Source organism: Cheilinus undulatus, linkage group 20 (assembly GCF_018320785.1).
Source record: "Cheilinus undulatus linkage group 20, ASM1832078v1, whole genome shotgun sequence".
Lineage (NCBI taxonomy): Eukaryota > Metazoa > Chordata > Actinopteri > Labriformes > Labridae > Cheilinus > Cheilinus undulatus.
The window spans coordinates 18,460,687-18,484,613 of record NC_054884.1 but is presented as its reverse complement, the minus strand read 5'-3'; the positions used below and the strand labels follow the sequence as shown (position 1 = coordinate 18,484,613).

Below are 23,927 nucleotides of genomic sequence, written 5' to 3'. Positions count from 1 at the left end.
TTGTTGAATTTGTAGTTAACAGATTTTATTCTCTGTTTACATTGATAGCCTGTGCCCACTGCTGTATTTTCTTGGGTTAATTTTATTTTATTTTATTTCATTTCTCAAGAAAACACTGACTATTGCGAGTGAAGCTAAACTCAGGCTCACTAACACTGTAGAGCATTTTAAGGGGTGAATTAAGAGAATTCACAGTTATGCACCCTGAAAAGATTGACTTTGAGTTGTCAGAAATAAAATTCCAGCTACAAGAGCCCCGTAGTTGTTGTGCCCTGTGTGGCAATCTAACTCCACAGGTTACAACTGTATCGTCAGTCTTTTAGTTTTCTCTCTGATAATCTGGTAAATAATGCAGTGTGAGCCACGTTTGTCAGTAGGGATTTCAATTATGATTTTGATTTCAAATAATTCATTGCAACAAAGCCACTCAGAAAGAGGAACACTTGGACATAATCCAGCATGAAAATTAATGACTGTAACCACAGAATATGGATTTGACAAAATTTTACACATCCAGGGGGAGTTCTTAATATTTTGGCTTCATTCCTAGGCAGCTGTTGCACCATCCATCTTTGAAAATGAAGTGTGTCTGGTGATATGAAATATCAGCAGGCATTTTCTTCTGCTTCATTTACTAATACAATGTTTTCTAGATCTTAAAGAAACCCCAAATACATACCTTTCCCAGAGGAGGGCATTGAGCCTAGGACAGCATTACTTGTGCCTATCTCTAGGCATACACCGTCATACATGGTGATAGTTTCACAGTCTTTAGGGATGGTTGGTCCGCAAACCTGCAAAAAGAAGCATGGTTAAAAAAAAATGCAAAGTTTACTGTTGTCTGACATAAAACCCTATCAACATATAAGTATGTGACCTCAGTTCTAGACAAAAAATAACTCTTTGCAGATCTATGCTCTGAATCAAACACACTGTCAGTGCAGTTTTTCCAGCTCACCAGTGTGTTTTGTGTGGCAGGATCACTCGTCATTGTCAAACCAAGGGACATGTTGACAGCAAAGTCTGGTGCTGCATCAAAAAAAAAAAAAAAAAAAAAAAGACATTAAAATAGTCTAATGATACTTCCTGATCAAAACAGAACCTCACTCTCAGTAACCTCTGCTTACCGTGGTTATACTAACACATATTTCCCTGTGTGTAGAGGTGTTAGATGTAATTTTGAGGCCCCAAGTGAAGACCAATGTGAGGCCCTTCCCCATTTAGCTAAAAGCAATTATACTGAGTGAACACAATATTTAAAGGCGTCTTTTTTCAGACTAAAGCCTTGACCCATGTTGGTAGATAGAGCTGCAACTCTACAAGTGTGATCCCAACCTGACATTACAACTGACTTAAACATTGTGAGCAAATTTACAGGTGGAGAGGTGCACTGAGGAGTGTTTATTATCACTTTTGTAACTGCTTGTTCAATTTAGAGTAAAAAAAATGCATAAACAATCATATTGAAAAAAAAAACATTATTTGGGATTTTAATTTTATTCAGCCCAGAGGCATACAAAAATGAAAGAAACTTTGATTAAACTCTCTTCTACTTTCAGTTTCGCCTGTTTCTCAAGTGGCTACGTACTTCTTAATGGCAGTGGATTGCAGTCAGTGGTGGTGCACTTAAATATCTGCCCCCTTTCTGCAGACTGATGCTGCTCAAGGGGAGCGCTAACCAGCAGGCTGTGGAAAAAAGCAGAGGAAACGTGAAAGACTCTGGTGAGAAAAGTTAACCTTAGTAAATCCCAGTACTATCAGTTTACATGGAAGTGCTTTAGTGCTCTCTTCAGTTTGACATGTACCACAGAAATGATGGTCAAAATGTTAAAATATGGAAAGAATTTGTACCTAAAACCGATTTGACAAATGTCAATGACTTACTCTCTGTTTCTCTGCACTATCTGGTATCCAAAACCTGCAGCATCTTTCTCCAGGGTCCTCCAGGCCACAGGATTGATATTAAAACAGAGTGCACCTATTATCTCTGAGGGAAAAAAGCATTTTGTTTTTAAAAATAATAATGTGTGTTGATTTTAAATGGATGTTTTAACTCCTTCAGAACAATTCTGACTATATATCTGTGGTTTTTGTTTATTGAAAAGATTATTTATGGGCGGTGTCTGCCATCGTCTTTCTTGATAATGCCACAAGAGAAAGCCAAAGTCAGAAATGATCTCACTCTATTTCTTTGTTCTGAGCCGTAAAACTAAATGTAAGCATAAAAAGCGAGTAGTGACAGCATCGTTTAGGAGGCCTTTTTTCTATTTTTATTATCACACAAGATTTCCTGGCATTAGAAGAAACTCGTTGCGCAAATCTAAACACTCTTTTCCCCTTTTTTGGTCACAGCATAAAACTAGCTAAAAATGGACGAGATGTGGGCAACATGACAAACACTTCCTCATATCAATAAGTAGAAGCTGGAAGAGATTGATTGATTTCTTAAATGTGTGTTTAAAGAAGTATGAACTCCCTGTAATAGATTCTTTAATCAGATTGACTCCTTAAATGAACATGAATAAATGCAGACACAGATGTGTGGTTGGTAAGAGCACCAGATTGACATCATCTTTCATGTCATAGTTTTTCGCAGAATGAATAGTCACTCTGAGTCGACTGGAACTACCAACAGCTTCTCCTTTTTCTGTACAGCTGTTTGGCTTCTGCTGCTTTAAGTATCAGGAATACAATGAGAAGAAATCATAGTATACACAATAAAAACCTATAAAGGTTTTAATTCAATCCAAATTATTCAAGTTAAAATGCAGGAACCTATTTTTACTTTTACAGCCAAAGAGACATTAAAGGACATAATCAGTAGGAGTAAAATTGTCTTACCTGTCAGGAAAACTGTAGCAGTAATCATCCACGCCATTGTGACATTCCCATGAGAAAATCTAACACTGTGATTCTGTTATCAGTGCTGACCTTATTTTCATTTCTCCTTGTCAGGAAGGGAGATGTCAAAAGCAAAATGCAGGAAACATAGAGTGTTACAGAGTTAAGTCAGCCCATTAGAGGAACTCTTTGGTAGGAGGGGTTTCAGTGTTGACAAATGCTTTATTTCTTTGCAGACCTGTCCGGATGTGGTCACTCAGTTGCAGGATGCACGGAGTGTGTTTAATTTTGTATCCCAAACTCAAGCAAAGATATAACATCCTCCACTATTTATAATGTGTTCATTTACATATTTCCAAGCTTGTTTCACAGCAGTCCATTAAACAATTTAGAATTACATAATGCTTAAAATAGTCATTATAAATGAGAAAAGTTCATAAGAGATTGTCATTGTTAGGTATGATACTAAGTCTAGAGACTGGATGATTTTGATTGTGGGTTTAAGGTGTTAACATAAGAGCTCTAACAACTATGAAGGATGATTGAGGTTGCCATCAGGGTTTATAACTCCTTGTCAAGTGCCATGCTCTGGTCAGACTGGCTCAAGGTGCTGGTGCAGTAAGAACTGGCATGGTGAGGGCCCTAAAGGAAATACAAGTAAGTGAAGGCTGTTTCTGAGTAAAACAGTTAAGACTTTGTAGAGTATGATTTTTGGGACATGGCTGTTGGAAGCTGTGAATAGCAGAAAAAAAAAAATTGAGGTTGAAATAAGCTCTGTATTGGTGAGTAAGCCATCTGAGGTCACCACCAGGCGTAGAGGATTAACACAACCCAGGCCATGCTCTGGATGTCCTTTCATTTACCAGGGGCACAAAGTCCACACCCCTTGGGCTCAGTAAGGGGTGGATGTGGCGAGTAAGCACAGCCTAGGACACTGTCTGGGTAGGTAGTAGGGTGTCCCAAAGGCCTGAAAACTGCCAGTGGTCTCTGGGCGTATCACTAAGGGTGAAAAGGTCTGGCTAAAAGAGACACAGCTAAGCTTGACCTTGGCTGCTAAGTGACCAACGTATGTGTCACCACTGACTCCTAAAGGTCCAGTCACTGGTTAATTAATATTCTTGGCTACCATTACACCATGAATACAAAAGAACACTCCAAGCAACTCAGAGAAAATGTTATGGAAAAGTAGAACTTGTATAAGCCATTGCATAAGCTGCTAATCTAATGGCATGTCAGATGCCACCTTTCGTTTTCACTGTCTTTCTCCTGTTGTCACTTGTTTCTTCCATTTCGCTCTCTCTATAGACATCAAAACAGGCACGTATTTTGTAACAGAATTTTACAAATGCTGTAATTCAATGTAAGATGGGTTTTAATCTTGTTTTTTAACAGGAAAATGAAAAAAAAAAAAAAACTAAAATAGAGTTGGCAATGTAGTCTACACAAATTCAGAACATGCAATATCCAAATAGCAAAGTCCTGTTCAATCAGGATTCATATCTGGAATCTTCTTATTGTATGGCAACAGGACTAACTTCTTCCCCACCATACCAAGTTAAACCTTTTCAAAGTCTGTTTGTTATATTCATACGTAAAATATCTTTGTGCTTGAATAAGCCTCATTAATCATCCAAGTATAAATGAGCATTGTATTTAATCATGTTACCATCAAACAAAATAGAGCCTGAAATGCTTGTAATGAGTAAAAAAGGTTGCCAGAGGAACACAAGACATTTAAATATCTTGTAATACAACATTACATTTCATTTCAAGACATGAAAATATGTTGTTGTTTTTTTCAAACCACTGGCAGTTTTTTTACATCTCACAGAGAATTCAGCCTAAATGTCTTTTTCTTGTAATATGTTGAAATAAGATCTTCCTCTTGACATTTCATGTGAATTTGGGGAGGGACTTTATGCTACATGTGTTCTGTTTTCAGTTTTCTGATTTTACCTGGCTGCAAAACAAATCTACACTCTATTACAATAAATCTAAAGCTGAGCTGAAGTTTAACCCTCTAGTACCCCTTGAGCCTAAAATGCACACTCTGTTGTTATTTTTTTAAATAGCCCTGCCCTCTTTCACAATATTATCATGTCTTGTATTTTTTGTTCATTTTTGCACAATTTTCAAAATTCTGTCCCAGCCACAACAATCAGCCCAACATAAATAAAGTAAACCTCTTTTATAACGTTAATATCCCTGGTGTGCAAAAAACAAACAAACAAATAAACAAACAAACACTGAAACCCATTTAAACCACTTTTTTTGATACATATGCCATTAAGACATGAATCATGCATATTCTGGTTTCTGGGCTTCATTTGAGAGTTGGGGGCTTTACATTTGCACCTGGACCATTTTATTTACCCTGTGAGGTCACTTTAACCATATATGGCCGAGGGCATGAAATACATGTTTTTTCCCCCACCAGATTTCAGTGTTATACTGCCCTCTGCTCCACTTCTCACTAACTCTCTGAGGTTTTGTTTATGTGCAGATCAGCGTGCGAGTCCGTCTGTGCATGTGCATGTGAGTGATGTGTGTGCAAGTGAACATGTGTACATTACATGGCCTTATGCCCTTATTCCTAAAAAAGCCAATTAGCACAAGTGAACAGTTTTTCTTTCATCCCCTTTCATTTGTAGTTTTTGTGCAAACATCAAAAGCCCTATGATATTTTTTATTGACAAATACACATCCTACAAACCTGTAAAGAGCACTATACACATCACTACACAGCTCTGAGGTACCTGTGCAGGGGACATCCCCCAGCAGATGAAAGAGAGATGAACCTAAACAATCCCTGATTTTGTTTACACACCTGCAGCTGCAGTGGGGTGTGAAGAGGGACAGTACATGAGAAGTGGCCATGTCTTACTTTGAATTCTAAGAGATGGAGAGAGAATTTAGTCAAGAGGAGGTCCAACAAGCCTTGGATTTCGTGATGGAGTCTGAGGTGGCTTTCACACTAGTGATAGAGTGTCATATCAGCTATGTGGCATCATCGAAAACAAAACTTCTTTCCACGGTGCTGCAGTTCACATTTTTTCTCAATAAAAGGAGGTAATCATCAGAATCAAGTCAACAAACTCACCTTCCGGATGAACACCAGTTTGAGTCAGTGAGATGAGATGCAAAGGCAATAAAAGTCTCCTGTCAGCTCATTAACTGCCGTATCTTCACAGTGTGAGCCCATTTAATCTTCTGAGCTACACGTAGATGTGTAAATAGGAAGAGCGACGTTGCTGACATGTTAAAAAGTGATTTTAAACCAGCTATGGTGACAAGATGGATGTTTTTGCCGGGTTAAAACAGAAACAGTCTTTGCTTATGTCATGACTCGAGTGGTTAACCTTGCAAAGCAGATGGATACGCCCATTTCCTTGTTTTTCACTGGCAAATCCATCTCGCAAAGCTCCCATCTGAACCATTTGGGACCGGTTGGAAAGCGACAGGACCAAACAGCGACAAGGGGCAGGACTTTAAGGCGCAGCAGAGTCGTGACATAAACAACAGCAGCAAGAGCTGGTGCAGTTATGGAGGAAGAGATTAGCGTGGATGCTGCTAAAGCGCCAATTTTATCAGAACTTGACGACATTTATTCATTAAAAGAACAAAAAAGAACAGCAGTGAGTTGTTTTCTTTTCAAAAACGACAAAAGTCGTGTACTTACATGTCTACAGTCGATGTTTCACGTTATTCCTCACTAGCTGCGCACGTGCAGCTCGATAGCAGCTACGTCACTTGTTTTGTTACTCTGATTGGCCCGTAAAGATGTAATAGACAGAACGTTTATCCAATCACACTCCGAGTTTTTTTCAAATCCTCTGCCTTTCGCAAATGTTTCCTATTGAAGCTTTCCCAGATCTGGCGTGTCAGGTTATCGAGTGGTTGCTGCTGGTAGCTGCTGAGTGGTAGCTGCTTCTTCTTTCGTCTCTTTGGCAGGTTCGCAAACCAGCTACTTACATAGCACCACCTGGTGCATTTTACTGCAGATGTCTATTGATCAGAGTCTTCTCAGTCAAAAAAGGCGGCTCTGCCCCTTTTTGTAGATGAAGTCTACGTTTTTAGACCAGTGTAACTTATTTTCCAGGTGTAAACCTAAATATTTATGCGATGTCACCACCTTGATGTCCACGCCACATGTTCACTGGCTGAAGAGGGGGTTTGGATCTGCGGATTTCTATGATAATTTCCTTTGTCTTTGTCTGGATTAAAACAGGATTATAACATGACATTTAAAGGGTTAAAAAATGTTAAATGAATGAGTATTTGAAATTTATGATCAGGGCAGACCTTAAATGAGAAAAATACAATTCAATAACAGTAAAACAATTTGGAAATGTATGATATTTCATAACATGATTTAAAGGTGTGCATTTATGCACAAAAGGGTGAAAAGCGTGAGTAATTTAGAATAACTGATCTCACTAAAAAAGCTAATAATGCATTTATATAAATATATAAACAATTTTGAAATGTATATTTCATAACATGATTCAAAGATGTGCATTTATGCACAGAAGGGTGAAAAACGTGAGTATTTTAGAATAACTGATCTCACAAAAAAGCTAATAATGCGTTTTAATCAGTGTTGTTACTAATTGATGACATATGCCAGACTGCAATGATAAAAAAAATAAGTTATCTAATTTTCATGTAGTTACCTTCAAAAATAATTTTTTGTGTATTTTGCATCTAAAAATGCAGTGACATCGTCAATAAAACGTGGCATTTAAAGGGTTAAAACATTAAAATGAATAAGTACTTGACATTTATGATTAGGGCTGACCTTATATGAGAAAAATATAGTTAATTCACAGTAATACATTTATGAAATTTATGATATTTCATAACATAAATTAAAGGTGTGCATTTATGCACAGAAAGGTGAAAAACGTGGGCATTATAGAATAAATGACCTCACAAAAAACTAACGACGCATTTTAATTACTGTTGCTACTGATCGATGACATATGCCAGGCTGCAATCATCAACAAATAAGTTATTCACTTTCAGTGTAGTATCTTGAAAAAAAATCAATTTGTGTGTTTTTTTTCATCAAAAAAATGTTTGTTTACATTACAAACATGGCATTCAAAGGGTTAAAAGATATGACAATTATTGAGTATCTGATATTTTTGTTAATGGACCAAGTTGACCAAACATGGAAAAAATAAAACTATTAAAAATAAATTAATATTATATATATATATATAATTTTTTTTTTTTTTTTTTTTTTTTTTTTTTTTTACAGTAATAACCCCCCCTTTTGGCTCACTAGGAGGAAAATGGGGCAGCAATTTGTAGGTCATAAACATGGAGTGGGAGTAAGAGATAAAATAAATACCAGATCAGCATGTCTTGCTGCATTCAGATGTCCTTTTTTCTAACGATGCTGTCAGTTTTCTTTTGTCTTCTGTCAACACCAGCTATGGACAGAGGAAGTTACACTTCACTGAAGCAGCACAGCTAAACTGAGTACTTCACTACAAGTGAAACTAGAAAAGCACTCTGAGCACAGAGCACAGACATCCACCATTAACACTATCTCCCAATAATAAAGAATCCTTAAAAAAAAAAACCTGGATCCAGACGGTGATGCGGATCACTCACAACCAAAATCTAATCCGTTCTTCTTATGCCATTTCTGACATTTCCTGAAAATTTCATCAAAATCCGTCCATAACTTTTTGAGTTATGTCGCTAACAAACTAACAAACAAACAAACTAACAAACCCTGCCGATCACATAACCTCCTTGGCGGAGGTAATAAAACATCACAACACACACTAACATCACTGCACTGTCAAAACACTGCTCATGAGCAAAAATACAAGCACTCCTCAGAATAAAAGGGAACATTTCTCTTTTCTGTTTGACTTCCTCTCTACTGTCTCATCCCAAGTCAGCTGAAACATTTCAGATTCACATCATGGGTTAGTTTACAATCTATCTACTGTAGGTGCTAACTTAATGCTCTTTGTTCCCTGTAATGAATACTTTGAAATTGAAAAGTTATTGTAATTGTTTAGTGGAGGTACATAATGTGAAATAAAGAATTAATTCAGGCATAAATTGTGATGCAGCAGGTGTCTCAGGGTGTAAAGAAATTACCAGGTGAGCACAAGCCAGGGTTTTATTGTTGACATTTGGTTGAAAACAGGCTCAAAGAAGACCAGAACACCTTGAATATAGTTTATATCAGGGGTGTCAAATCAAGGCCTGGGGGCCAAATCTGGCCCTTACAGTTATACCCAGCCCCCAAGATCATATCATATTTTTATTATAACTGTCCCACCCATATGACGCCAGCAGATTTCCTCCAGTATAAAAACAATAACTTAATCTTGATGATTTAAAATATAGAACATACATTTTTATTTTTTAAGGTTAAGAATAAAAATAATAAGATGAAAAGTCAGGAATGTGGGGAAAGAATTAGTTTGTGTTTTCTAGGGCTGTCAAAGTTAAGGCGTTAATATCGCGTTAACTCATATAACCTTTAACGCCACTAATTTTTTTGTCGCATGATTAACATATGCATGTTCTGTGTGACCCTCGACCCATCCCATAGTTTGACGGATCAGGAAGTGGCGCTGTTGTGCTGCAGTGCAAGCGAGCAAAAATGGATAATGGACAGAGACTTTTGAATGGCATGTTCAGCTTGCAGTTTAGATGAAACTGAAGTTATTTGCTCTTTCTGCCGACTTGAACTGAGTTACCAGGAGTTCACAGTCTTAAATAGCCTGTACCACACACTGGCCGAGCACACCGCTAATGCAGAGAGCCGCCCCCTTAGCCATGCTAGAATGTTTACAACGGAGACGCTCTGAAAACTCTGAAAATGGACTAGCTATCTGAATTTCCCGGTGGGTCGACGCACTTTTGGGCCAGTATGATTTATTCATTTATTTGTTTCCGTTAAGTACCTACTCCATAGTGGTGCTGCCCCTTTATATTGACTGCTGACTGGTCCGATCACATCTCCTAGAGTCAATGTCAAACACTCTGCAGTCCCTAGGAGACGGTCTAATGCGGGTGATTATACAGCTACATCATGAGGAGGAGGAGGGGACAGAGCAGCAGAGGCTGGTGTGTGACAGGGGAGCAGAGGTGTTACAGGTGAGTCTGAGAGTGAAGCAGTGAATGAGCTCTGTAGAGTATCATAATTTAAGCTAAAATGCATTATTAGACTGTGGGTCCCCTTTACTTTTTGAAGAAAAAAAATAATTTGAGATTAAATCTGTAGCTCTTCTTTGCTCTGCATGTAAAGATGGTTAAGTCTTCTTACTCTACAACTTACAGGTTCCCCATTGAGACTTCTTTGTGTGTTCATGAGTTCTGAATAGCAGCTTCAAATTTGTGTTATTGACATCATTCCAGTAAATCTACTGGACTGATGACAGTCATTTCTTACTATCAGCATTTCATTTACATTGCCGCGAAATACTGTATCAATATTTTAAAATACAGTATCGATATTTTCTTAATGAATAATTTACTTTGTTGGTGCAGTAGTTTGTGGTGTAATTTCACCCCCTGACCACTAGTTGGCGGAAAGCAGTTGACTGTTCCCTCTTCTCTGCTTAGACACAGCTGTTTCTCGATTCAAAGTTCACAAGTTTGAACTTAAATTCTCTGGAAGTTTGGAATTGGCAAGTTCGTCCCAGAGTTCAGACTTCAGGGGTACGGGAGCCCACAGAATGATCCTACTACAATTAGAACGGCAGCGTACTTTGTTAGCATCCCCTTCTACGTACCTACACATCACATCCAGTTGCCTTGCTGGTAGTTTGTTGACAAAAAAATAAAATATGATATAAATCCATATAAATCATAGTCCTGTCTCATTTTTCATTCATTATAAAATAATAATTTATATGTTAATATATTTGTATCTTCCTAGGTATAAATAACCAACCAATGGCAGGAAAAACGGGTGTTGGTTTGGGAAAGAACAGTAGAAAGAGGAGATTTACTCGCTTTAGCTTAACTGAACTTAAACAAACTAATCAGATCTAATCAAACATCAATCAAAAATGAATCGAATACAGCTTGCCATTGCTGTTGGCATCCTTTACATCGCCGCCGAAGAGGAGGCAGCTTGGTTGAGGAAGCATAATGGTCAGAGAAGGGCCAGGATACGGTGGAGGATGGAGAGAAGATGCACGCTTCTGGCCAGTTTCACTGCCTTTGCACGTTCATTTCATCTCATTCAGATTTGGATCCGCTAATTATCTTACAGCAAGCATTGTACTCATTCCTTGATGTATACTGTAATTACCTCTGCCAAGGAGGTTATGTGATAGGGTGGGTTTGTTAGTTTGTTAGTTTGTTTGTTAGTTTGATAGCAACATAACTCAAAAGGTTGTGGACGGATTTTGATGAAATTTTCAGGAAATGTCTGAAATGGCATAAGGAAGAACTGATTAGATTTTGGGAGGGATCCGGATCACTGTCTGGATCCAGGAATTTTTTAAGGATTCTGTACTATTGGGAGATAGGGCTAATGGTGGAGCTCTGCGCTGTTACCAAGTTACACTAGGAGATGGCGGACATGAGTAACTCAAATGCCAGCAGCATTTTGGCTGTGTTTCCATTCAAAATTCTGGAGTTTATAGAGTTTGAAAGACGCATGCCTTGTCGAGGAGACAAGTCAGAGTGTAACACAGAGAAAGACAGCGAATTGTAGCGAGAATACACACAATGCTGGGAGGAATAGAGGAATATTCACCCTCTGCCATGACTTCCAGTCGTCCAGTGAGACCATAGGTGAGACTGTCAGTGCATCTGTTGGCACCAGCAGGCACACCGCAAAAACAGCCCTTCCGGAAATAAGCCAAATCTTTTTAAATTTGGTAAAATTTTCTTATTTTGAGCAAAAAAAATCTGCCAACGGGGTAAGAAAATTTTGCTTGGCTAGATTTCTTAAAACTAGCTTATAAATCTAGACCCTTTAAGATCATAATGCGTCTTGAAACTAGAAAAAATGGGCCAGATTTTGTCAAAGTTTGCTTATTACAAGCATAGAAAAGTTATTTTTTAAGAAAAGTTAAATTTTGTGTTCTGCTTTTTGATTTAGCTGATTTCAAGAATGTTTTTACTTAATTTAAAAATTTTCAAGATTTTCACTCAGTAAAAAAATCTTACAATGTGACAGATTTTCTTAAAACAAAACATTTTCTTTCTTGATTGGTCTGGTTTAAAGGAATTATTACCCAACTTAAAAAAAAATAATTAGCAAAAATAGCTAAGAATAAGAAACTGTTTCTTAAAAAAACAAAAATACAAGTGACTTTGTCTCAAATGAAGGCACCAGGAGCATTCTTTTTTGCTTGCCTTTTTTATTAAAGCATTCAAAACAGATGACAAACAGTTACAACAGCATAATGCTCAACTCAGCAGTCACTCTCAGAAAGTGCATGTTTGTACTATTTAACATACTGTACTGTAAAATATTACAGCTGCTTTACTCTAGCAGAATCCTGCATACAGGTTCTCCCTGTTGAGTGTGGTCACTGGAGTGCTTCCTATGGCAATCATGCAGTTGTCTTCAGAGAGGAGCCAAAATGGACCGGACGGAAGCCGCTGGCGAAACAGTCTGGATCTTCAGTCTACAAGTGAAAAGACAATGAAGATTAGAAAAAGATTAGAAAAAAAACCCTGGCTAAATTACTCCATCTAAATGAAAGGAAAATGACTGTTTATTGAAAATATGCACCACAGCAAGCTAGAATTTGTGAAACTGGGTGGAACTCATTGCAACTTGCTGCTTCACTGCAGTGACTCTAGAAACAACACTATTTCCTGACCTTTTAAAAACTTAGAAACATAGTAGCACCTCAGATAAAAAGTCCTAACCTGCACACTTTTGAAAAGTGAGCTTCACATCCTGCTCAAATAATGATGGCCATAAGACATTCCATGTAAATAGAGAACACCAAGATTTAAGTATCCCTGCTTAAGCACAGACTTTCTTTGGATTAAGCTACATTGACAATGTACAGGAGATAGTGGTGTAAAATGTTTTTCATTATTATCTTATTCATTTCACTTCTGATAACTATGCACAGTAGGCCATGTTTAATCTTTGTTCATTCAGTGACGTGCAGGTTAGAAATACAGAAAAATCTTAAACCAGTTTTGGTTTGCAGGAGGTCATTTTTTGTTGCAGTGGTATTGAATAAGGTATAGAACATAGTTTATTTTTGCATATATCATAGCCAATTTAAATTTAGGTATCGTGACAACTATATTTCAACATAAAAATACTGCAGCCTTCCTGTCAGGACATGGAAAAGAGCCTCACTGCTGGCGCCCAGCTTCTTAGGAGGTACAGTACTGGATGGGAAGAGCAGTGGCAGTCCTCTGAACACAGCTGTGTCATGCTCCACTGGTTTGACAGAAAAAGAACAACACTATGTATCACAACAAGTAACTGATTCTTATGTAATCTGAAAAACACACTAAACAGATCAAGATATAGTGACCATACCTCCATTCAAATTTCTTGGAGGCTTCATGGCTTTCTTCATGACAGCATTAAACTGCACCTTTGAGTAGAAGGTTTCCCATCTGTTCTTCATCTCAGAGATGTATCTGACATTGGTTGAACAATTCTCTCTTTTAAAACCTACAAAATATATAGAAATACAGAAAGAGATTTCTTTAACTAGTCTTGGATGGGGGACAGCCATTAAAACAAGAGTACTAATATCTAAGAAAATGGACCAAGGGCCACGGTTGGCCCATGGACCATTGTTTGGACACCCCGAATAGATTAAATGATAATCAGTAATAGGAAAATATTTCCAACATTATTAGAAATTAATTTAACACTGTTAGAATTTGGTCCCTATTGTACACTGGGTCCTATATTTATAAAGCTAGTCAAAATGAACAAATCCCTCTTTTCTCTCTAACACAGTGTAAAGATTACATCAGCAACATATGGAGTCAAATGGTAAATAAAACAAACAAAAAAATCCATCACCAAATCATGTCTTTACCCTAACAATACACTTAAATTTTATGCAGTATTGATGTACTCTGCTGTCTGTCTGCGTCATATCAGACCTGTATGCTACATTCCTGTGAACCACGCAACAGCAGCTACAATTTCTTTAAGTACAGAGTAGCAAGCCGCTGATACTCATTTTAACATTGTCTAGCCTACGAACCTTACTAAAAATAAACTTCGGATTAAAGCAGCACTCCTCTTAAACATGATGACCACCTGTACTGCGCCTGCCCTGTCTGTGTGAGCTGCTGCAGGTCACTCTCTCACCATCGTATCACTGCGGAGCGCTCTCCAGACGCGGAGGATTACACAAGAGGAGAGGAAACAACATCCGCTTGAATTTAAAATGTGCCACAAAATGTGTCCTTTTGTAAAATAAAAGGACTGGGCATGATATTCATGTCGAGTTTGATATTTATGTGGCTACAAGCTTAACATAAATCTGCGCCCACTTTGCTATGCTATGAGGGGAGAAAACCTGGCAGTGCCCACAAGGTTTTGTGTAGCACTTTAATGCCCTGGTAAGGGGTTTTAATTTAAGTGCACGCTTGGGCCTGACATAGCGGTGGCTGCATGAAATTTCGTGGTGGCTATCACCTCCAATATGCAGGCTGTAACCCTGTAACCCTGAGTTACGGTGGCTTTAAAAAGCTGTCCGTTTTGCCCAGACCAACTATGGCACAATTGATGTCCCTTTAGGTTGTTGGCGCCAACATTGATTAAGCCTTGAGCCAGTGTGCTAAATCCATCTCTGCACACGGTCTCAAAAGATCTAATATCCCAGCACACAAACTTCACTGCTAACTTTGTAATAGTGTCCTTGTCCTCTCGTTTGGGGGGTTTGAGAGCCATGTCCTTTTAGAAATACCTATCAATAGTCCTGGAACCTGTGCTCTTGCAGCTGTCGATGTGTTTCCTCAGCGAAGATATACCTAGCTGTAGGCTATCAAAAGCTAGAAGCTTTTGACAATTTTTACAAGCTGCAACTGCACTGACAATGTTGTTCTCATGGTCACGAATGAGACCAAATTTCTTCCAAACATCCGACTTGGCCTTGGATGATGTATTGTCTGTCATGTGGTATTCACCAGTCTATTTTTGCCTTTATTCCCTCCATGAAACACCTGGTACGCTGCTAGCTGTTCGCCACGCTTCGCTCTAAGCTAATGAGTGACAGAGTTGGCCGGATGTAGGTGGTGAAAGGTTATGTCGTTGTATGTTTAAAAAAATAGCCATTATCTGGTCATACTTGACAGTATTCGCTAATTTAGATGTAGAGTTAATAAAAAAATAATGAAATATAAATAATAATTTTCATCCATGTCTTCACTCTTTTTATGCTACCCGTCCACATTTTGTTTATTTATACCCGTGCCCGTACCCGTACCCGTGAAATAATACTGTTTTATTTTCTACTCGTAGCTGAACATTTTCTGTGCAGGACTCTGATACAGATATTGGCACCCCTGTATCGGGATACATATTGTATCACCAGATTCTTGCCAATACACAGGGTAGGTCAGCAAGTGGTTAAAAGCTGAACACTTATTTTTTACTGAGGTGCAAATTGGTGCTTAAGCAAAAGGCAAATAACATAAACAAGACTAAATAAGACTAAGTTAATCAGAAATCCAATAGTTAATTGTGGCAATTAATAATAATTTTGACCTCAGAAATGAATTTTTAAGTCATTTTTTAGATAGGACTTCTGGTTAGAGAGGTGAATGGAGTAGACACACTGAGCGAGTGCTCTGGTAAATTTCACTTTTTCACAACAACTCCGCCCTCTTTTATACCTGAACAAAACTTGTTTGTTTATCAACTCAACAGCCTTTTAAGTAACTCTTGCCATATTCCTAATGGCTTCTGAAGGCACTAAGTCATGCAAAAAAAGAGGAGGCTAATGCTAGCTTAACCTTAGAAGCTATTACAACGCTGCTCAAGCAACACCGCTCGTTCGGTCAGCTCAACTCAAAACTAGACCAACTTGGGCTCACAGTGGAGGACCACGGTCAGCGTGTATCGTTGCTGGAACTTGCCGTGGAGGACCTCAGTGAGCGAGTAATGGACCTAGAGAACATCTGCTCAACTCTGCGCAGTGACAAGATGAAGCTGAAGGCTAAAGTGACCGACCTGGAGGGTCGAAGCTGCCGACAAAATATTCACATCCTGGGTCTGCCAGAATCCACTGAGAGTGGCCGGCCCGCCGACTTCATCTTGGGTCTTCTGCAGGAGTTTTTTGGTGACGAGATGCTGCCATCTCTGCCAGACATCGACAGAGCCCACCGTACCCTAAATGCTAAACCGGCCCCCGAGCAGAGACCGCAGCCAGAGATTCTCCGCCTGCAGTGGTATCAGTTGAAGGATCTCCTGATCAGAGAGGCGCGGCGGAGAGGGAAACTTGCCCTATGCGGCCACCAGATCCAAAACGTGGAGGATTACAGCCCTGAAGTCGCCAGCCAGCGGGCAGAATACAGGGATGTCATGGCACTCTACAAAACTGGGACTCTACAAACTGGGACTCTACAGAACTCTACAAACTGGGACTAAAACCTGCTCTGCTATATCCAGCCTGACTTCTTCTCACACTGTCCAGCGGAGACAGAAAATGGATAAACTCAGTTGAAGAGGCACAGAATTACATCGATAGCCTCCCAAAGTAATTTGATCATCTTCTAAAACTCTGTTTAAACCATCTGGATAAGAGGTGATGTTACCCACAGCGCTACTGTGATGGCACAGTGCTTTGTTTACATAGATGAACATTTTAATACAGCCGGGCGATCAGCCTAAATATTAGGTGACTGCTACTTCTAAACATCCACATGTTCACTGTAAATAAGGATTAACCAGCTGTATCTCTGGTTTTTGTTATCTTACATGACCTATGTGCAGTTTGTATAACAACTTTTACATATTTAACCTGCCTGTTAAAGGCTTTGAGGCTGCAGTCGTGTTCTTGAGACATGTTGTATATAGCTGTTTGGTACACTGTATACATAGTTAATTTATTCTAAAGTTGATATTCAGTACTTACTCTTCATGTACATGTTCTGTTGGACTGTTTGGATAAGCCAAATATTATTTTAGAGGTGCTTAATTTTAATTTTATTTCAAATACAAGATATTTGATATTTACTTGTTTGAGACAGGAAGATACGTTTTGTGAAATGTTTGTGTTGAAGAGCTTGCTGCCTTTTTTAATAGCAGCTTTCTTGGGTGGGGAGGGGGGGATATGTCACTGCCAGCAACAGCTTAGTAACATACAAATACAACATTTGTATGTTTTATATGACTATCCAAATACAACATGGATAGTCATATAAAACTTGTAAGTTGGATGGTCAATGGTTTAAACCATCCTGTAAAAAGAAGGGCTTTCTCACACCTGAAACAACTCAAAACGGATACTGTCTTTATGCAAGAAACTCATATTCGCAGTTCAGACAGTGGCCGTCTGCTATCAGGTTGAAAAGGACAGGGGTTTCACTCTTCCTTCCAGGCTAAGGCCAGAGGAGTTTCAATTCTTAATAGTCAAAATGTTGTCTTTGAGCCACATAATGTGATCTCTGACAAGTTTGGATGGTATAATTGTGACTGGCAAACTGTACAATACACTGGTGGTGGTTGTCAATGTGTATGTTCCCAATTTGGATGAATTAAGTTTTTTTGAGAGGTTATTTTCATTACTCCAAGACCTGAATGCATATTGTCTCATACTTGGCAGAGATCTTAATTGCTGGTTAGACCCACTATTAGACCGATCCTCTACTAACCTTAGTACAGTTAGTAAATCAGCATGTTTCATTCAAGCCTTTCTCTCACAGTATGGTGTCTGTGATGTGTGGCGCTCTTTACATCCACAGAATAGGGAATACTCATTCTTCTCACACGTACACCATACATACTCTATGATGGCTTATTTTTTCCTTGAAAACCAGCTTTTACCCCTGGTCCATTCCTGTGACTATCATAGTATTGTCGTTTCAGATCATGCTCCTATCTCTGGCCATGTCCCTCCCAGATCTCCCTCAGAGAAGTAGGCAGTGGTGCTTCAATTCCACTCTACTGTGGGATGACAAATTTATAGAGTTTATGAAAAAGGAAATAGCCTTTTTTCTATCCACCAATATATATCCCCTGAAATCTCCAATCTGATCATATAGGACGCCCTTAAGTCTTACCTTAGGGGGCAGATAAATCCTATTCTGCTCAAATAAAAAAGGAAATCTAACAAAGAGCGATGGGATTTAGCTCACCAAATCGGTGAAGTTGACAAGCAATATGCACAAACTAAAAACCAGAATCTTTATTAAAAAAAAAAACGATTGGAACTCAAGACAAAATTTGACCTACTCACTACCCACTCAGTCGAATACTTACTTTTGAAAAATAAAGCCACATTTCAGACTTATGGTGAAAAAACTGACAAGCTACTTGCAAGTCAACTTAAAAGCTCTGCAGTGAGACAGAACGTAACTAAAATTCATATGTGTAATGGTCAAGTTACTTAGGATCACCTTCAAGTTGATAATGCATTCAGGAACTTTTATTCCTATCTTTACACTTCGGAATCTCAACCAAACCCAAAGGTCATACTAGACTTTTTGACATCTTGTCTTAACATCCCAAACTTCTTCAGACTTTGAGAAAAGATTGGATTAACCCATATCACAGGCTGAAATAGTGTCAGCCATTTCCTCAATGCAGTCAGGAAAGAGTCTGGGCCCCGACAGTTTTCCAGCTGAGTTCTTAAAAAGTTTTCCCACTTCTGTCTCCACAATTGTGTTCCGTTCTTTCTGAATCATTTAGGCAAGGCTCTCTTCCTCCATTCTTTGCTGAAGCCTGCATCATTCTTATTGCTAAGGGGGGTAAGGATCCGGCCCAATGCTCCTCCTACAGACCTATCTCCCTCATAAACACAGATGCTAAAATTCTGGTGAAAGCTCCTGCTCGTAGATTAGAAAATGTTCTCCCTACTGTTATATCTGAAGATCAAACTGGTTTTGTTAAGGGCAGGCATTCTTTCCTAAATATACGTCGATTACTGGATATAACTTATTCCGCTTCTGAGGATGTCCCTGAATGTGTAGTGTCTATTGATGCCGAAAAGGCATTTGATCGCATCGAATGGGCCTACCTATGGGGGGTTCTAGAAAGTTTCAGTTTTGGACCAAATTTTATTTCGTGAATCAGACTATTATACTCTCATCCCACAGTTTCAATTCGAACTAATTCCCAGCTGTCAAGACCGTTTGACTTGCACCGTGGAGCCCGCCAGGGATGTCCTCTGAGCCCCATGCTTTTCAACCTAGCAATCGAACCACTTGTCATAGCCATCAGTAGCTGTGAGGACATTGCCGGTATTTGGAGGGGCGTCACACAACATAAGGTTTCACTATATGCTGACCTACTCTTACTTTTTGTCTCGAACCCAGGTACCTCTCTTCATTCAGCGTTATCGCTGCTTAGCTGTTTCAGTCAGCTCTCAGGGTATAAAGTAAACCTTGAAAAAAGCGAAGAGAGAAGAAAATTTGGCAAATTTTTCATGGGCGCAACCCACATACGCCGCTCTGCTGCTCATCCCACAAATGCATGTTCCTTACAAATGTGGCATCATTTAAAAGAACCCGAGTAGACCTGCAGACTGAGTTGAGTATAATCACCAAGAATCTGAGCAGATGACTTTTGCTCTTACCTTTTGAACAGCTGGGCCCTGGACAGACCATCTCAGGTTGAACTGAACTTAATCTTATTTTTTGAATTTGAATGCACGTAAGAGAGTCCAAAACAAATAGCAACGTCTTTAAAGAAATATGCAGCACAGTGCAATACAAAAATGCTCTATTTCTGATTTAATTTGTTTCTTCTTTTGTAACATCTTTTTTTTAACACAGGGGGATCAGGGTGGCCCACTGATTTACAAGTCAGACTCCTCTGGTTCCAGGTGGCTGTTGTCCCTGTGAGTGGAAGTAAATCTGCCCGTGCTGACGTTCAGGTCTTCACTAGAACTTCAAGATTTGGCTCCTTTTTAAAGAAGACAATTGGCGACACGCTGACTCCTGCAGCTACAGGAAAAGCACTAAGTTTCTCAATTTCCTTATTTCTCTCTCTGGCTGTCCCTTTTGCTTCAGTCTTTCTATTGTACTGACATTAGGTCTACCTCAGCAGACATTTTGTCCATTATTGCACTTAAAAGACAAGTTCTGCCTTTAAACTTTGAACAACTAAAGTCTGTGAATGCACTTAGGAAACTCAGGTCAAAATGTAAGAAACATTACATCACAAGACACCTCAAAAGATTACATTTTACTGTTGTGTGTTTTTAAATTTATTTAACAGGAAAATGTCTTTTTTGTTTTAAACGATCCAATATTTTCAGTTAAATGAAGGAAACTTTCATGTAACTTATTCTGGTGTACCTTTGTTGTTCTTTCAACACAAGGATGTGACAATGAAGTTAAATGACATAGTTCTATTTTTAATCACAAATATAATAAATATTAATGAAGCACAAAAAAAGTCTCGTTTTTATAAATTACAGAGGCATTGATCTTTTTTTTAAATGTTGTGATTATTCCATAAAGTAGCTCACTTTGTCAATCAGCTGCATTACATATGCATTTTTAGCAAGTGAGCATCAATATTGTCTTATTTTACAGTACACTACAATATGTGAATACAAACAACAGTTGAGACATTTTTTATAAAACAAATTATACACGACAAAAATAATCAGCTTGCAGAATTACAAAAGCAGAAACATTTCTAAAGTTATTCTGGTGGAGGAGCGCCTTCATCACCACCTGGACTCCCTCCCTCTCCTGCTTCATCACTCATCATCTGTTGGTATTTACTCTTGAAAAATCCAGCCTGATGGTGGAAAAGAAACAAAATTTAAAAATATATATATATTAAATTAAACCCAAGCATTTATCCACCTTACTCGTTAGGGCGCTATACTGATCTGGTGATTGATAAACCTCTGGTGATAAAGCAGAAGTAGAAAAATGTGCTTCTCCCTGTGGCTGGCCATAGTGGCCAACCACCCATGGTGGCAGGTTCAATATAAGTCTTTTCTAAAAATCAGGTACTTGACTAATTTATACCATGCCAAGTAGCTGTGATTTCCTAAAATGTGCTTTCAGAGTTCATATTGTGCCAAATTTGTGCCTTTAACAGTGGTGTAATAGAGCTGCGCTTCCCAGTCTGACTGTTTTTTGTATCTTCTGGTCTTTGAATTTGTGGGCCTGAATCAGATGTTACATATTAAAGAAAGAAAGTTATTTCATTTGGATTCCAAGCAGAATGCTTACCAAAGAGTTTCATACAATTTTTTAGGCAATGAAAAAAATTAAATGCCAACAAATCAATGCATCATATAGACAAAAATAATACTGTTCAACCTAAAAAAAAAAATCACACTCATAATCAGGATTTGTTTCATATTCAGAGACAAGAGGCAATGGATGTAATGCAAATCATGCAAGGTATCGTGGGGGCTGGAAAAATAAGGTGGATAAGACAAAGCCCCAACAGTCACATGCTTAAAAAATACTTTGCTCTAAAAAGGAAAGTGCATGTGTGTTTAGTGTCCCACCTTATACAGGCCAGCAGTGATCAAAGCCAGTAGAACCAGTCCTCCCACAGACCCTCCCACAATCTCTTTGGTGAAGTCAGGTTCAGGATACACCTCTACCTCTGCCTCGATCTGTCGGAAGAAAAGACAGGATGTGGATCAAATCCAAACTCTTTTTCAACAGCATGAATAAGTGAATCATTGTGGCCTTACCTTTCTGATAGGGGGGTTGTTATTTGACCCTGTTGAAATGAAGATGTACTGGTCTTTGTCGTAATCCAGAGTGGCTGTGCTAGTCAAGATGAATTTGGCAGATTCAAGGCCGATCTGAACAATAAGATGGTTAGTGAATATGATGTTCCACCACTCATGACCAACTTTAATCAAAAATGTTCGAATGAATTCATAATGTAAACACATGGTTCACCTGTTCTATCCATCCAGAGCTGAGGTTGGCAGAGATTTGATACTTTTTCTTCTCCAGTCCTACCATGAACGTTCTGCACTTAAACACACCACATTTGGCTACAGAGCAGTCCTGTTGTGATGAAAACAAGAAAAGCAGAGACGTTCTCATGCATGGAAAGTCTTATAAGCAAAATCTGAGCATAACCCTGGTTCTATGAGTATGTGTGAGGGGAGCTGGTACTCTGTGGTCCAACCGAAAGAGGAGGCCCATAGAGGTGTGTATAACTTGGCCTGTCACTAATTCAAGCACTGCTAGCCAAACACCTAAATATTCACCATTACATATTGTATTTGTTATTGACTGCAAACTACTTTCCTTTCTCTTAAAGCAATTTGTGTGTTTATTTAATTATATACTTAACGGGTGCACTGATTGCAAATGCTAACCTATTTGCAAACACTGAAATAAAAAAGGTGATGTAGGGCCAAGCTTACTGGGCTTTCAGAGGCCTGTCCATTTCTCTGGGTAGGCCTGAGTTGCACAATGCAACCACAGATCAATACCCAGCTTGGCTTAAATAAACTCGTGCCTGCTAACTGTGCCCACAATCTGAATTGGAAACAGGCACTCTGGGGTTGGAATTTCCAAATAAACAAAATACATTTTGAAATGGTCTTATTAAAATAATTTTGTTGAAATATTTTCATTTTCTTTCAAATGTATGTAATTTTTAGGCTCTAATAGTGAGATCAGTCCCTATATCACAGCCAGTCACAAGGGGGCGACTGAGATATTTAAGCTGAATATTTCTGTGGCTGTCATGTTGTCTGTCTCTGGGTTTGATGCTGATTTGTTGTGTAGTGATAAGTGAAAAACCCAAACAGGAAAACTGCATTCCCAAAACACCTGTTATCAAAAGTAACCACAGAAAACTGCATTTTAAAGGGAAAAAAAATCAAGAATGGACTGATGAATACGGGTTTAACATGTCTAATATTTGATAATAATGGCTGACAAATGGATTTCTGAAAAATGGATAAAACATAAAATCATTCCTGATTAAGTATTTTTGCTTTTCAATTCTTTTTATTAGCTGTATAGAGTTTATATATGTCTATTAAAATAAACAATACCCGAAATACCACAACAATTTTTTTGTCTGCACAAGTTTTGAATTTGATCATGTTCTAGGGGCCGGATGTGAAGATCTGGGGGGCCTGATGTGGACCCAGTCCACCAGTTGATGATAACTGCTCTTTAACATCAAGAGAATCAGACCCTACCTGACAGAGCATGCAATACAACTCCTGGTACAGGCTTTTGTAATATTGAGTAATTGACTACTGCTACTTATTACGGTCAGGCCTCCCTTCATACACATTCTAACTTCGACCTTGACCTGGAATCCCTCATCCAGGTCTCCACTCCTTGCCCACTAGCCAGTGAAAGGCGCCTGGTATTTCCATCACTTAAGGGCCCTAAGTCACTAGCAGCGCTCTCCTCCTCTGTTGGCCCTCGATGGTCAGCTCTTGGTACTTTTGTGTAATGTTGGTGTGTAGACAATGTAATTGATGATGATGAAAAGTGGTCTCACATTAATGATTTGTTGTTTCTTAGCTGATATGTGTGACAAAAAAGTCTACACCGTGTACACTGCCTCTTACACTGCATGCCAGCATCTATGTTTAATTGGACTTGAAGCATTTATGGCACTTACTGATGTTTCCTCTTGTCTAGACCTTTGTTTACTCTCATATGTACTTTGCTTTGGGCACAAGCGTTTGCTAAATGACAGTGTAACACTGTAACTTCTGGTTTAAATTGTAGAAATCATAGGAGGAGTCCATTTTAATTGATGTAGACATTTTCATGCAAAAAATCTACTCATTATTCCTGTAAAGTCTGGGTACCTGTTGTTTTTCATGTGATACTTGTGAATCTCATAATCCGATCCTGTTAACTCAGAATGCATCCAATGAGGTGAAACACTTCCACTTTAGGTCTCTCCTTAATTAAAAAAAACTCTACTGAACATGATGGCTACATTTTTCTCCCAGAAGGTAGAGGCA

The 23,927-nt window shown here is 38.6% G+C and overlaps 2 protein-coding genes across 3 annotated transcripts in view; both read right to left on the bottom strand.

The window, feature by feature from the left end:
- Positions 1-2,974, bottom strand: part of LOC121528857 (integrin alpha-M-like) — a 33,302-nt gene extending 30,328 nt beyond the window's left edge. The window contains exons 1-5 of the mRNA XM_041816495.1: positions 2,842-2,974; positions 1,885-1,987; positions 1,589-1,686; positions 959-1,029; positions 680-794 (exon numbers count right to left, since the gene is read on the bottom strand). Of these exons, the coding sequence (XP_041672429.1) occupies positions 680-794; positions 959-1,029; positions 1,589-1,686; positions 1,885-1,987; positions 2,842-2,878 (424 nt within the window). The 5' untranslated portion in view covers positions 2,879-2,974. The remainder of the gene's footprint in view (positions 1-679; positions 795-958; positions 1,030-1,588; positions 1,687-1,884; positions 1,988-2,841) is intronic.
- Positions 2,975-20,195: 17,221 nt separating this feature from the next.
- The window catches only part of LOC121528859 (integrin alpha-M-like), a 46,175-nt gene continuing 42,443 nt past the window's right edge, over positions 20,196-23,927 (bottom strand). For both annotated transcript variants that reach the window (XM_041816497.1, XM_041816498.1), the window contains exons 27-30: positions 21,877-21,987; positions 21,663-21,776; positions 21,471-21,581; positions 20,196-20,743 (exon numbers count right to left, since the gene is read on the bottom strand). In XM_041816497.1, coding sequence (XP_041672431.1) covers positions 20,645-20,743; positions 21,471-21,581; positions 21,663-21,776; positions 21,877-21,987 — 435 coding nt within the window. In that variant the 3' untranslated portion in view covers positions 20,196-20,644. The remainder of the gene's footprint in view (positions 20,744-21,470; positions 21,582-21,662; positions 21,777-21,876; positions 21,988-23,927) is intronic.